The sequence below is a fragment of the Chiloscyllium plagiosum genome, chromosome 6 (genome assembly GCF_004010195.1).
Source record: "Chiloscyllium plagiosum isolate BGI_BamShark_2017 chromosome 6, ASM401019v2, whole genome shotgun sequence".
Classification (NCBI taxonomy): domain Eukaryota; kingdom Metazoa; phylum Chordata; class Chondrichthyes; order Orectolobiformes; family Hemiscylliidae; genus Chiloscyllium; species Chiloscyllium plagiosum.
The window spans coordinates 25740684-25757077 of record NC_057715.1 but is presented as its reverse complement, the minus strand read 5'-3'; the positions used below and the strand labels follow the sequence as shown (position 1 = coordinate 25757077).

At 42.0% G+C, this 16394-nt stretch overlaps 1 protein-coding gene across 2 annotated transcripts in view; it reads left to right on the top strand.

Moving 5' to 3' along the window:
* The first annotated feature begins 1769 nt into the window (after positions 1-1769).
* The window catches only part of dis3 (DIS3 exosome endoribonuclease and 3'-5' exoribonuclease), a 46955-nt gene continuing 32330 nt past the window's right edge, over positions 1770-16394 (top strand). Inside the window, exons 1-3 of one of the 2 annotated variants that reach the window (XM_043691366.1) lie at positions 1770-2174; positions 4537-4694; positions 7125-7321. In XM_043691366.1, the coding sequence (XP_043547301.1) occupies positions 1911-2174; positions 4537-4694; positions 7125-7321 (619 nt within the window). In that variant the 5' untranslated portion in view covers positions 1770-1910. Of the gene's footprint in view, positions 2175-4536; positions 4695-4979; positions 5120-7124; positions 7322-16394 lie in introns of those variants that run through there. The other variant, XM_043691367.1, reaches the window with a different exon arrangement.

The window sequence follows — 16394 nt, the reverse complement described above, 5'->3', positions numbered from 1 at the left end:
GCCAGCAGCGCCCCCTACGCCGGAGGACCGGGAGCCAGCAGCGCCCCCTACGCCGGAGGACCGGGAGCCAGCAACGCCCCCTACGCCGGAGGACCGGGAGCCAGCAGCGCCCCCTACGCCGGAGGACCGGGAGCCAGCAGCGCCCCCTACGCCGGAGGACCGGCATACGGTCTTCCACACTCAAACCAATTCACCAGAACCAAACTGTGAGTGTTATTTTCTTTTTTTGTTTGTATACATGAGAAATAACTTCATTTCCAAAACGACTTTTCAAAAGCGAGGATTTCCAGTACTTTGTGGAACAAGAGGAAGAACCCACCTCGTGGTGGAAAGAAGAACTTCAGACCGTCAAGGATTAATCACGAGCCAGCAGTTGGCCAAACAAAACCTTAACATAAAAACTCCTCAACATTATCTTGTGGACATGATGAAGAGGAGAAGCTGGTGTTGAACTGGGGTGGACAAAGTTAAAAATAACTCAACACCAGTTTTTTTTTTATTTTGTTAAACAAATTACAAAACGGTTTACAAAAAAACATTTACAGCTGTACACAAGAGACAGCAATTTTACAAGGGAGAGGAGCAGCAAAGCTAGGCCCCAAACTCTACCGTTCAACCATTTTACAGGGAGATGAGGACAAACCTCAAATCCCAGTTCCACATAGGACAAGACAGTGACAATGACATTTGTACATTAGACAATACTGTTACATATAAAAGTGCAGACAATACAGACCCAGCAAGCCCCTGTCCCTCCCATCTTCCGACCACTCTAAGGCAGCCCACCCCTACCCACCTTCCGGCGAACACCAGGTTATACTCTGACAGGTTTATTTGGAAGCACAAGGTTTCAAAACACTGCTCATTCATCAGATAGCTCGTGGAGCGGGATCATAAGACTCATTTTTTAGCAAAAGACTTTAAAGTTACTTGATGAAGGAGCAGCGCTCTAAAACCTAGTACTTCCAAGTAAACCTGTTGGACTATAACCTGTTGTGTGATTTTAAACTTTAGTGTGTGGAGACACTTTTACAGCATTTCCCAGCTACTTTGATTCACACCCAAGTCCAGGTGAATTTAATTTTAAAAAAGCTGAAAATGCCATTCAGTATGAGACTGGATTGGAATAAATGGGGTTTAAATATGGAAAGGAGCAAGAAACACACAATATGTTATTTCAGACAATGTGTATGGACTTAAATTTAAAAGAAACATAAAATGCTGGAGCAACTCAACAGTCTGGCACCATCTGTGCAGAGAAATCAGAACAGAGAAACGGATTTTTTTGTCTCGTATGACTTCTTCATGGACTTAAACCTCAACAGAAAAATTTGCATGGTGACCATTTAGAAAGGAAAAAGGGACAGAGTCTTGTGGAGATATTTGAAAATCACACCACCAGGTTATAGTCCAACAGGTTTATTCGGAAGCACTAGCTTTCGGAGCGCTACTCCTTCATCAGGTGGTTGTGGAGAATAAGATCGTTAGACACAGAATTTATAGTAAAAGTTCACAGTGTGATGCAACTGAAATTATATGTTGAAGACGAGATAAGGTGACCAAGGCTGACGAGTCATTTCTGAAAAAGGGCCACTGGACCCTGCAACCTTGGGTTCGGTCTCTCTCTCCATAGATTTTCCAGCCATTTGTTTTATTTGTGTGTGTGCTCGAGCCTTCTGTAGTGTACCAGGTCTGGAGTCAGGTTTTTAGAGTGGAATTGAATTCCTTCATGTGCAGGGGAGGGGAGGGGAGTGGGAGTCGGAGTCAGAGTCAATGTTTCGGTCGGCCATCAGGTGGAGGGGAGCCCCGGTTGATGACGGTGCCGGTGGCGGCGGGCTGTACGATTTTATTTAACCCAAAAAGTTAGAAAGTGTGAAAAACGACGCGTTCACTCGCCCAGCCCCCGAAGGATGCTGAAGTCTAAGAGTTTCATCAAGAAGACGCGGTCGGGCGGGGTGCTGAAGGTGGTGCGGGAGCATTACCTGCGGGACGACATCTTGTGCGGCTGGGCCCCGTGTGAGGAGTGCGGCTCGCGGGGCGGCTGTGCCACCCCCACCCCCTCCCCGGGACAGGGACAGGGCCCCGGGGGCCTCACCGACGACCCCCACACCGACAGCCAGCTGTGCCCACAGCCGCACTACCTCCTGCCCGACACCAACGTGGTACTTCACCAGGTAAGGACATCCTGAAGGAGGCTCTCTTGAAAAAAAAGCATCATCTCTTGACTTCTCTCCACAGATACCGCTGAGCTTTTCCAGAAACTTCTTTGGGGGGTGGGGGTTAGAGTTATTTGTTTCTGATTTACAGCACCCCCGGCGCTTTTTTTAAAAAAAGGATATTCCCTACCTCCCCCCTTTCCGTCCCTGGTTGGGGCGGGGGAATACTCTTTGTTCAGCAAATTTATAAACGCTGCGATAAAATTCGCACCTCATTTAAACACTTCAGGATACGAAAAGCCTGCAGCACCGATCATTTCAAATTGAAAATCGCAAAGTTGGATGTAATTAAACTGTTTTCGCCCAGTGGCATGCTTCTCTCTGAGCTGCAGTTTCACTCTTGTATGCATTCCTTGTCAGCACCGTGGGTCGTACACAGGTTTCAGCTCCTTCGTATTTTATTTCAAAAATATATTTTATACATGAACAATGTCTTTGTGTCTATATGATGTGGAGGAGCCGGTTTTGGATCCCGGTGGTTGTGGAGTTGGACCATAAGACACAATTTATAGCAAAAGATTACAGTGTCGTGCAAGTAAAATGATATATTTAACAAACATCGATTGTTGTTAAGTCTTTTGTCTTTGCTATTAACGAACAGGACCTGTAACCCAGTCTAAAAGACAATCAGGGTTTGTTAAATATATCATTTTACTTGCATGACACTGTAATCTTTTGCTATAAATTCTGTGTCTAATGATTTTGCCCATTATGAAGGAGCAGTGAAGGAGCAGTGCTTCCAAATAAACCTGTTGGACTATAATCTAGTGTTGTGATATTTTAACTTTGTTGTCATAAGTGCAGTTTGCTTCTGTTCAGTAAAATATCTAGGTAACAAACAAATGTTGGAGTTTTACTCTATCCAAACAAACCAAAGAATCTCTTATGTAAGTAAAACAATATTTACATGTATTTGAGGCACTAAGAGTATCTGATAATTGAATGGAACCCCATTTACCTTCAGCACAAGGACCTCGGACAGTGCTCTTTACCTCATGCACCTTGGCGGCAGCTGCCCCAAGCTTTAGTGAGTCCTTCAGCATGTAATCCTGGAGCTTGGAATGTTTCAGTCTGCAAAACCCAGTCAAGGTCAACTGTTTCAGCTCCTTTGTGTATTTCTATTAAGAATTAATTCATAGGATGTGGGCACAACCAACATTAATCCCCTATCTCTTGTTTCCCCATTGAGAACGTGGTGGTGAGCTACTTTCTTGAACTAATGCAATTCATTTGAGTGTAGGTACATTCATACTGTGTTAGAAAGAAGTTTCCAGACGTTTCTAGTTCGGAAGAATGAAAGGTGATTAAAGTGGAACATACACTGTCCTAGATGGATGCAAAAACAAGAATGTTACCTCTGGCTGCAGGCGAGAGTTGCTGGGATGCACAATAAGTCTCAGAATAATAAGTCGGTCTTTTAAGACCATGATTGGAGTAATTAGACTGTTGAGTCTTTGAAATCCTTGTTCCCAAAGGAATGGACTCTTAACCATTGAGTATGTTTAAGATAAAAAAAATTAAGGGATATTGCAATAACCTGGAAAAATAGCATTAAATTAGAAGGTGAGGTTGAATGAGAAAACTTGGTATCTCAGTGACTCCCCTGTGGGAGAAACAAATGTCTCATGTCATGTTGAGGTTGTACAGGATGTACCCTCAGGAAATTCATTCCACACGTGAACCACCCTCTGAAAAGTAATTTGCCCCTCATGTCTTTTTTTAAAATCTCTCGCCTCGCGCTTAAAAAAAAAAGTGTCCGCTAGTCTTGAAATCCTAGGGAAAAGACAAATATCATTAACACTATTGATACCCTTTATTACTTTATAAAGTTCTATAAGGTTGCGTCTTAACCTTCCACGCTCCAGTGAAAAAAGTCCTAGTCAATTCAGCGTTTCTTTATAACACAAACCTTTCAAACTGGTCGACATCTACAACCTCCTATTCATCTTGAGAGGATAGGAAGAACCCAGCTTTGCATGTCACCCATAAGGCAGCATTTCTGACAAAGCAGCATTACACAATGTTCGAGATCTGCTTAAATCTATGGAGTGAGACTTGAAGTCCCATTCCTCTGATTCAAAAAGTGAGAGTTCAACAAACTGAATCACTGCTTATTAGTTTGCATCCTGCTGCGACATTGGTGCCATCTGTTTTCCTGTTATATATTGTAAATGGTTCTGCACTTAAATTCAGTGAATACATGTGATTCCTGAAAAGAGACAAAATATTGCGCATGGTGCATGCGAACATGGAGATTTAAAATCGTTTCGTGATTGTCATTCTTTTGGGTCCAAAACACACTTTTTCTTTTTCTTATTAGATTGATATTCTTGAGAATCCTGCGATCCAGAATGTGGTGATCCTGCAGACGGTGCTGCAAGAAGTCAGACATCGAAGTGCTCCTGTATACAAAAGAATTAAGGACGTAATTAACAATCCTGAAAAGCATTTTTACACTTTCACAAACGAACATCACAAGTAAGAAAAGATGAAACATGTTTGGTATTTAATCTTATTCAGAAAACATGGGATTGTGTGATGTTCCTTCTGTCTCTTATCTGACTGATTTCATGTGATGATTGCTTCATAATTTGAGAGGGTGAAGTACTGTTGACAATGAAGGTGGTCTTCTTGAGTAAACTGTTCAATGCTATTGAAATCAGAAATTTATTTTAGATGAAAATTACAGTATTTTTCTGGTTCAGAAGTTGATAAATAACTATTACAAGTCAAATATCTTTCTGTCTTTTGTTATAATTCCAGCTGATGTTACTACTGGACAAGCCAGATCCCAGACTGAATTCTGGCTTCATAGATTACATTTTTTTTTATTGAAACATACCAAACCATGTGGCAGATCTGATTCTCATAATAAAACAGAAGCTTATAATGCAAAAGAAAAGGTAAAATAGAATTAACCAATCTATTTTCATATTTAAAAAATTGAAAAATTGCGAAACACCTAGTAAAAATGCAATCCCATCTATGCCAACACCATCACTTTGCAATATTCCAAACACCCAAGATGACTCCCTTCTCTGTCACATCTATTTGCTTGTTTCTTTCAATTTCTGGTCTTGAGAGTTTGCTAGCTTCTTCTTTGATTATTCGCATAACTAGGCTTATATTTACATTTCCCCTTAAGCAGCACGGTAGTTCAGTGGTTAGCACTGCTGCCTTACTGTGCTGGGGATTTGGAAACGTTTCCAGGCTTGGGTGACGTGTAGAGTTTGCAAATTATCCTTTTGTCTGCATGGGTTTCTGCTGCCTGCTTCTGTTTCCTCCCACGCTCCAAAGATTTGAGCTTAGGTGGATTTGCCATGTTAAACTGACCTGTGTTTTCTATGGATGTACAGGCTAGGTGGAATATCCATGCTAAATGCAGGGAAAGGATAGTGGAGATTTGGGCTGGGTGATTTGCCGTTCAGAGGGTTGATGCAGACTCCATGGGCTGAATAGTCTCTTTCTGAACTGTAAAGATTCTATGATTTTATGTCTCCAGTATCCTTATTTCCTAACAGTTCTAAATTATTTCCTTCCTTCAACAAGATCTATGTTTTTACAGCCAACTCCTAACAGGACTTCTGCGAACCTAATGAACAAATCAATTTCTGATTCTATTAACAGAAAGCTGGCTAATACTCTTAAATGTTTATTTTGTCTGTTCATAAAACTCTCCCAGGGGACAGCACAGTAGCTCAGTAGTTAGCACTGCTGCTTCACAGCACCAGGGACCCGGGTTCGATTCCAGCCTCGGGCGACTGTGTGTAGATTGTACATCTGCCTGTGTCTGCGTGGGTTTCCTCTGGGTGCTCCAGTTTCCTCCCACAATCCAAAGATGTGCAGGTCAGGTGAATTGGCCATGCTGAATTTCCCATAGTGTTCAGGGGTGAATATCGGGTAGGGGCATGGGTCAATCTTCAGAGGATCGGTGTGGACTTGTTGGGCCGAAGGGCCTGTTTCCATACTGTAGGGAATCTAATCTAATCAAAACAAACAAATTCCCATTTTTACTTCAGAGATTATGTCTCGCACCAGCAATACTGCCAACCTAATCGTTAAACCCTCTCATATACCCCAAACCCTCATGCCAGTAGTTCAAAAGCCAAACTCTGAAATATATGCTATTTCTAAATATAGATCACACACATTGTATTACATTTTTTCCTGAATAAAAGAGAGAACTTTTTATCTATTCTTCTTCTCGTCAGTGCTGAGATGCAGCCCCACTCTCTGTTCTCAATGGATTGCTGATAATATACTGAGGCTGCTCCCATTTGCTCCGGATATAACTAATCTCAGCAAATGGCAATAGTGCAACTGTTAAAATTGCCTTTAATTGTGAGAATGAGAGCCATTGTATATTGCTAATGCATGTCTTTTTAGATTAGATTACCTACAGTGTAGGGACAGATCCTTTAGTCCAACAAGTCCACACTGATCCTCCGAAGAGTAACCCACCCAGACCCATTTCCCTCTGACCTAACACTATGGGCAATTTGGCATGGATTGTGTGAGGAAACCAGTGCACCTGGAGGAAACCCACATAGTCCTGGGGAGAATGTGCAAACTCTGCACAGACAGTCACCCAAGGCTGGAATCTAACTTGGATCTCTGGCGCTGAGGCTGCGGTGCTAACCACTGAGCCACCATACTGCAAACAAATGGATGGTATGCGCTTATGAAGAAATGTGAGACTGTCACATATAACAAAATAGGTGACCATAATGACTGTCTTCTCCAACTTACATTATTTTCTCCTCATCTATTCAGTGGTATAATCAGGAATTTCAAAGCTGTTTCATTATTTTGACAAAAGACAGATATAGCTGTTAAGAATATTGAAAATTCAGGATTAATCCACTTTGAATAATGTCCATAAACACCTGGTATGTGTTGCCTCTTCAGAGATACCTACATAGAGCAAGAACAAGGTGAAAGTGCAAATGACAGGAATGACCGAGCAATACGGATAGCAGTGAAGTGGTATAACGAACATCTCAAAAAATCACATAATAACACCCTGCAACTTCAGGTTGTCTTGATAACAAATGACAGAAAAAACAAAGAGCGTGCTGTGGAAGATGGCCTGGTAGCATTTACATGTAAGTATGGGATTTGCAGAATTAGCATCTCTTTAGCTGATAGAAACTTGTATGCAGGACCTACTGGAGTATTATTCAATATATGCTGCTTGAAAACTGAGATTTTTGCTCACTAGAACAGGCATCTCCAGTAGGGTGTCTGTGAAATGGACTAAGAAGAGCAAGTACCTGGACAAATTCCAGACATCAGTATGTGACAGCCATATTGGTTTACTAGTTAATTTCTCTTGATGTTGTTGTGTTGGTTCAGTGAGAGTATTCACTTTTTGAAAATACTTGTTCTTTCATGGAATGTGATCATCACAGATTAGTCTATCATTTACTGCCCTCGCTTAATTTCCTTGAGAAGGTGGCGATGAGCCTCCACATTAAATTGTTATAGATACAGTGGTGTAGGGACACCCACAATGTTGTTAAGAAATGAGTCCTAGCTGCAGTGAAGCAATAGCAATATAATTTCAGGTTTAGGTGATTTGAGGTTTGAAGTAGAACTTGTAGGTGGTGGTGTTTTCAAGCACTTGCTATCCATGACTTAGAAATAGAAGTTTTGTGTTTGGAAGAAACTATTAAAGGAATCTGCATGAGTTGTAACAGTGGACGTTAAAGATGGTACATGCTGCTGCTACTGTCCATTATTGTTAGAAGAAGTGAATACTGAAGGTGGTGAATGCCATTAAGCAGTTGGTGTCCTGCATCTTGTGTATGTTGAAACTGCACTCATCCAGGCTAGTGGAGAGCATTCCATTGCAATCAGCCTTGTAGATAGTGGATAGGCTCTAGAGAGTCAGGAGGTGGTTTACTTACCAAAGAATTTTTATCCACTACTCTGCTTTACTAGGGCCAATACTCATGTGGCTAAATATCAAGGGCAGTGGTTAGGTGTTTGCTTGTCAGAGGAGATTGTCATTGCCTGGCACAATGTATGGCACAAATGTGGCTTTGCAGTTTATCATTCCATGCCTGAATATTTAGGTCCTGTTGCATACGAACATGAACTGCTACAGTACAGGGAGTCTCCTATTGTCCTTAGTAACATTGTTTTGCTTTAAATTCAAGAAATTATTAGGACAGAAATCACATTTAACATCATAAGCATGGTTTTAATGTTGTTGATTTTCAATGCCTGATCCAATAATTAGGTGCAACTCTCACTCTTAGACATGAATCCATTGTCAGCTTTCTGATTTGTGGTCTGTCTTTACCCTGAACTGTTGTCCAAGGTTTGCAGCAAGCACCCCTCACCAATCAGCCGTAGACTGCCTTGTGGAGTCACTGCCCACTGATAGCCCACAGCCACTCCCGAGAGCATTCTCCTGAGGGGTGGTGTATTCCTCCATTGTCCCCAGTACCCATTCAGGCACAATGGAGAGGACCTTTGGATGTCAGCAACAACTAGACTCAATAGCCACAATGTGCCTTACACATACCTGGAGTCTACAGGGTGCTGGCTGCAATTGAAGTCTGCAGTCCCAAACTAACCAGAAACTAGAACAGCAATTCCCCCCCAACCCCGCTACTCCCCACAGGCAGCAGTAGAGTAAAGGAGATCTATCATACTCCAGAGCAAAGCACCCATTATCCTATATCTCCAAGCTGGACAAGAACCAGCATCTTCCCTTCACTGCTCCACCAGTAATGAGCCATGATCCGTTGCAGGAACCTCAGGCCACCATTACGCGTGAGGCAGACAAAAATGTCAGTGTTAGCAGGCACAACTGACATTGTGGCAGCCAGACAAGGAGTGCAAGGCCAAAATCCCACATTCAGCCATGATGACCAGCCCCAGAGACAGAATCCAGCAGGAAAGGTTGTCATGGTCACCTAAAAACACGCCACCAGACAGCCATGATACAACCTTCACATGCGGCCTCAAGTCTACTGAGCAAAAACCCAGCAAAATCCCAGAAGGCAAGCACCTTGACTCAATAATCAGAGGATCCACTATAGGAGGAACTGTTAATAAACTTGATGAGGCTACAATATTGGACTGTTGTGTGCCAAACAGCAAATGTTGGACAGCTCCAAACAATTTCATCAGCAACAGATAAGGTTTAAGCTCTTCAGTCTCTCTATTCACTTGTAAATGGTATTGGACAGTTCACTGGAGGTTCCTCAAACATCCTCATTGTGAATGATTAGTGTTATTGCAAAAGATCAGGCTAAGTATTTGCAGCAGTTTTCAATCAGAAGTGATAAGTGGATAAACCATCTTGATTCAGCAATGTCCTGTGCATGCAAAGCAGGACAAATCCAAACCAAATGGTTCCTGCCCCCATCAGTCTACTCTTGATCATCAATAGAGTGATGGAGGAATCAACAGCAGTGCAATCAAGCAGCACTTGCTTCACAATAACCTGATTAGTAATGCTTTGTTGGGTTTTGCCCGAAACGTCCATTTCGAAGCTCCTTGGATGCTGGCTGAATTGCTGTCCTCTTCCAGCACCACTGATCCAGAATTCTGCCAGGGTCACTCAACTTCTGACTTCATTGTAGTCTTTTGTACAGACATGAACTAAACAGCTGAACTCCAGAGATAAAGTGAGACTGACTCTGCTTAACATTAAGCCAGTGTTTGATAAAATGTGTCACTAAGGAGCCATAGTGAAACTCCACTGGTTGGAATCATACTTGGCACAAAGAAACTTGGTTATGGTTGTTGATGGTCACTCATCTCCGCTCCAGCTGTTTCCAAGCTGTATGACTCTGACATATTTTCAGATGTTGACCTGGTGACTATACTGGGCACAACCAATTTCAGATGCTCATCAATGACCTTCCATCATATGGGCAGAAATAGGGAGATGTGTTCACTTGAAAACAATGTCCAGCATTATTCATGACTCCTCAGTTAAAGCAGTCCAAGTCCAATACAGCAAGATCTCGGTAATTTGCAGGCATGGGCTGACAAATTTTAATTTACCTTTACAGCCTACAAGTGGCTGGCAATGACTACTTCCAACAAGACACATTACACCCATTACCTCTTAACATTCAATGGCGTTACCATCACTGAATCTGGCAGAATCAGCGTCCTTGAGATTAGATCAGATTGACTAGAAACTGAACTAGACTAGCGATACAAGTACAGTGACTACGGGAGAGACTCTGAATTCTGCAGCTAGTAGATCACATCCTGTCTCTCCAAAGCCTGTCCGTCATCTGCAAGGCACAAGTCAGGAGTGTGATGAAATGCTTTCCCACTTACCTGGATGAGTGCAACTCCCAACGGCACTCCAGCTTGACATCGTCCAGGACAAAGTAGCCAGCTTGATTGGCACTGCATCCACATTCACTTCTGCTACCACTAATGCTCATAGCAGAGTGTATACCATCTACAAGATGACTGCAGAAATTCACTAAGATTCCTTTGACAGCATCGCCAAAACTGATGGCCACTCCTATCCAGAAGCCAAGGCAACAGATGCATGGGAACACCACTACTTGTAATTTCCTTTCCGAGCCACTCACCATTTTAGCCTGGAAATGGATTGCAGTTTCTTTCATGTTAGTACCATCATGGATTTTTCATTTTTAAATTTTATTTAGTTTTATTCTTTTTATCATTTTTGGTTTGTATTGTGAACTGAGAAGATGGCCTTTGGACTGTGAGCTGCAAATTGCTTTATATACAAAAAGAAAACAAACAAGCTGCTATATGTCCATGAGGCCAGGCCTGAAAGTTAAATGCAGATTGGTTCTTGTTTAAAAAGTGCTGTGAAGATGCTTTGACTCCAGAATGGCCTTATGTTCAAGCATATGTTCAATTATGTTGAATAGTAACTGGAACTTTGTAAGGAGTCAACCAGTCTCACGAAGAGAGGCCAGAATTTGAACTGGTTTGTGAACTATGTTTTCAGTCAGAAGGATTGTGCCTGCAAAAGCTGCAGGGTGGAGGTTTGAGTGCTCATTGCTGACTTGTTGAATATTTGGAGAATTGAATCTCAATTACAAGAATTAAACAAATATTCCTTGGGGACTTTTTGCAGGGACCAGTGTTGACAGAAACTAAGCAAGATACAGTCACATAGAGTCATAGAAATGTACAGCACGGAAACAGGCCTTCGTTTCAACTCATTCATGCCAACCAGATATCCTAACCTAATCTAGTCCCATTTGCCAGTACTTGGTCCATATCCCTCTTAAGCCCTTCCTATTCAAATACCCATCCAGATACCTTTTAAATGCTGTAATTGTACTGACCTCCACCACTTCTTCTGGCAGCTTGTTCCATGCACACACCACCCTCTGTGTGATAAAGTTGTCCCTTAGGTCCTTTTTATATCTTTCCCCTCTCACCCTCAACCTTTGTCCTCCAGGTCTGGGCTCTCCCAACCCAGGGAAAAGACCTTGTTTATTTATCCTATCCATGCACCTCATGATTTTATAAACCTCTATAAGGTCACCCCTCAGCCTCTGAATCTCCAGGGAAAACAGCCCCAGCTTATTCAGTCTCTCCATATAGCTCAAATCCTCCAAACCTGGCAACATCCTTTTAAATGTTTTGTGAACCCTTTCAAGTTCCACAACATCCTTCTGACAGGAAGGGGACCAGAATTGCATGCAATATTTCAACAGTGCCAGATGTACATACAGATGTACAGCATGGAAACAGACCCTTCGGTCCAACTCATCCATATCAACTTAAATTAATCTAAGCCTTTTTGTCAGCTTGTGGCCCATATCCCTCTTAAACCCTTCCTATTCGTGTACTCATCCAGTTGTCTTGTAAATGTTGTTATTGTACTAACCTCCACCACTTCCTCTGTCAGCTCATTTTATACAGGCACCACTCTCTGTGAAAAAGTTGCCCTTTATGTTCCTTTTAAATCTTGTCCCTCTCGTCATAAATCTATGACCTCTAATTTTGGACACCCTTACCCTAGGAAAAAGACCTTGGCTATTCACCCTATCCAAACCCCTCATGATTTTATAAACATTTATAAGACCACCCCATAGCCTCAGTCTATTCAACCTCTTCCCGATAGCTCCAACCCTGGCAACTCCTTGTAAATCTTTTCTGAACCCTTCCAAGTTTCACAACACCATCCTTGTACCAGGAGACCAGAATTGAATGCAGTATTTCAAAAGTGGCCTAAACAATGTCTTGTACAGCTGCAACATTACCTCCAACCATGATCTCAGTGCATTGAGTATAACGGCAAGCATACCAAACACTGCCTTCATTATCCTATCTATCTCTGACTCTACTTTCAAGGAACTTTGAATCTGCACTCTTTCTTTAGCAATACTCCCAGGGCCTTGCCATTAAGTGTATAAGTCCTGCTCTGATTTGCCATTCCAAAATGCAGCACCTCACATTTATTTAAAATAAATTCCATCAGCCATTCTTCGGTCCCATTGTTCTCTGAGGTAACCTTCACTAACTACTGCATCTCCAATTTTGGTGTCATCTGCAAACTTAGCAATTGTACCTCCTATATTCACATTCAAGTCATTTCTATAAGTGGCAAAAAAACAGTGGACCCAGCATTGATCTTTGCGGCACACCACTGGTCACAGGCCTCCATTCGATAAAGCACCCTCGACCACCATCCTCTGTCTCCTATCTGTAAGCAAATTCTGTATTCAAATGGCTAGTTCTCCCTGTATTCCATGTGATCTAACCTTGTTAACCAGTCTACCATGCAGAACCTTGTCAAACTACTTATTGAAGTCCATATATATTACACCAACCTCTCTGCCTTCCTTAATCTTTTTTGCTACTTAAAAAACTCAGTCAAGTTAGTGAGACATGATTTCCCATACACAAAACCATGTTGACTATCCCTAATGAGTCCTTGCCTTTCCAAATACATGCAAATCCTGTCTGTCAGGATCCCCTCCAACAAATTGCCCACCACGACTCGGGGCAATGGTCTATAGTTCCCTTGCTTATCCTTACCACCTTTCTTAGATAGTGGTGCCGTGTTTTCCAAGCTCCAGTCTTTTGGCACCTCATCTGTGGCTATAGATGATGCAAATGTCTCAGCAGCCCAGCAATAATTTCCCTAGCCTTCCACAGAGGTTTAGGGTACCCTTGATCAGATGACAGTAATTTATCTATCTTTCTGTTTTAAGGCTTCCAGCATCACCACCTCTGTAATATGGACATTTTTTAAGATGCCGCTGTTTATTTCCACACATTCTATTTCCTCCATATGCTTCTCCACAGTAAACACTGATGCAAAATACTCATAGTACTTTTCCCATCTCCTGCAGTATCACATATAGGCAGCCTTGCTGATTTGTAAGGGGCCCTATTCTCTCTTTAGTTACTCTTTTGTCCTTAGTGTATTTGTAGAATCCCTTTGGTTCCTCCTCAACCCTATTTGCCAAAGCTATCTCATGTCCCCTTTATGAACTCCTGATTTCCCTCATAAGTATATTTCTCCTGCCTTTAAACTCTTTTCCGGATGTACCCAATCCCTGCTATCTATACCTGACATATGCTTCTTTCTTTTTGACCAAAATCACAATTTCTTCAGTCATCTAGCGTTTCATATACCTACCAGCCTTACCTTTCACCCTAACAGGAACATACGGTCTCTGGATTCTCATTTTTGAAGGCTTCCCACTTTCCAGCCATCCCTTTACCTGTGAATATTTGCCCCCAATCAACGCTTCAAAGTTCTTGCCTAATACTGTCAAAATTGGCCTTCCACCAATTTAGAACTTTGACATTTAGATCTGATCTATCCTTTTCTATCAGTATTTTAAAATTAATAGAATTATTGTCGCTCTCCCCCAAAGTGCTCCCCCACTGACACCTCCGTCACCTACCCTGCCTTATTTCCCAAGAGTAGGTCAAGTTCTCTAGTAGGAACATCCACATACTGAATCAGAAAATGTTCTTGTGTGTACTTAACAAATTCCTCTCTATCCAAGCCCTTAATACTATGGCAGTGCCAGTCTATGTTTGGAAAGTTAAAATCCCCTAACACTACTACTCTACACTCTTACAAATTTGCTTCACAGTTTCCTGCTGACGGTTGGGGGGTGTCTATAGTACAATCCCAATAAGGTGATCAACCCTTCCTTGGACGTTCTGCCTGGAATATCCTCCCTATTTACAGCTGTAACATTATTCTTAATCAAAAACGCTGTTCGCCATTCTGCCTTGCGGTCCCCAGCATTCCTACAGCATCTATACCTTGGAACATTAAGCTGCCAGTCCTGTCCATCCCTGAGCCACATCTCTGTAATCAGTATGATATCCAAGTCCAATGTTCTCAACCATGCCCTGAGTTCACCTAACTTCCCTGTTAGGCCTCTTGCATTGAAAGAAATGTAGCTGAATTGATCACCCCCCCAAACTCTGCCACTATATTAGTCCCCTTCCAGTTCAGGTGCAACCAGTCCCAGGTCACTTCTACTCCAGAAGAGATTCCAATGATCCAAAAAAATCAATCCCTCTCCCTTGCACCAGCTCCTCAGCCACGCATTTATCTGCACTATCCTCCTATTCCTTCTCTCACGAGCTCTGGAAGCATTCCAGACATTGCTGTCCTCGAGGACCTACTTTTGAAACTCCTGCCTAATTTCTTATGTTCTCTCCTCAGGACATCATTCTTTTCTCTTCCTTTGTCCTTAGTTCCAATGTATACAATGACCTCCTGGTCCCTCTCCCATTAGAGAATATTCTGCATCCTTTCCAACATATCCTTGGTCCTGGCTCCAGGGACACAACACACACCATTTTGATGTCTCTTTGTCAGCCACAGAAATGTCTGTCTGTGCCTCTGACCAGACAGTTGCCTTTCACAATAGATCTCTGACGTACCCCTCATTATGTTAGAGCCAGTCTCTGTACCAAACACCTGGCTGTCCGTGCTATGTTCCCCTAATAGACCATCGCCCTGTACATTTTCCAAAACAACATACTTGTTTGAGATAGGGATAGTCACAGGAGACTCCTGCGCTATCTGCCTACGCCCCCCCCCCCCAAGTTTCTAGAGGTAACCCATCTACCTGACTGCAGTTTTTCTACCTTCTTGAAGCCTCCATCCATTCACCACCCCAGCTCCTGTAAATTCCTCATTCCCTCCAATGGCCGCTCCAACCTATCCATGCAATGTGATAGGATTCACAACTAAACACACTTCCTGCAGACAAACTCATCAGGAAAGTTACAATTCTCTCTAATCTCCCACATCCAACAGGAAGAGCACGTTACTCTACTAAAGTCCATCTTTGCACTTTAATAATCTACAACCCAGAAAATAGCAATCTTACTGCTCTAGAAACACTTCTCTAAGATAAGTTGGAACCTATATTTTATATTGTTAAAGCTTAATCAAGAGACAGATCTCAATAAAACATATCATCAAAAAACCCACTCTACTTGCTGTTGTAGCTTTACAAAACAAAGTTGGGTTGAACATTTTTAAAAAAAACCAGAGACTTAGTTGTTTCCCACACAGGTTTCTCCAAGGTCAGCTGTGAATTTCACTTTGTTTCTGTTTCTTAGTATGAACTCCGATGTCCAGTGATACTTGAAACAAACAGTAGAGGCAAGCAACTGTGAAAGTTCACTGCCTGGTTAGACAGCTGTGCAGGTTCACTGATCATTTTTTCACCATTTACATAGTATCTGCCCCCTCTCTCTTCCTCCTTTATTCAAAGTGCTATTGTCTTGTTCTCTTCCAAAGTTTCAAACAATGTAACAGTTTATAAAACAGTAATTATTGCTCCAAGAATTCGTGGAAATCAGCTCCAACACTGAAAATACCTTACAAAAGGAACCACAATTTTTTCCCCTTCCTCCATCTAGAATTAGCAAGGATAAATGTGGCAACTTTAAACAGTAACCTTTCGAGCAAAGCCAACTAGTTTAGATCCCATTTTAGTATCTCCTAAAGCCAGTAATATTTTTCACGATTCTAATTACTAAAACATGAGAGTTAGTAATGAAATAACAATCATTTTTATGAATGTGAAATTATGTTTTTGTTAATTATGAAATATTCGTGCTTGAAATGTGAATACTTCATCAGGCAGCAACTTTACCACCTGATATGTTTAGATATTTTAATTCACATTCTGACTGTTTTCTGTTTCCACATTTTGGAATTGT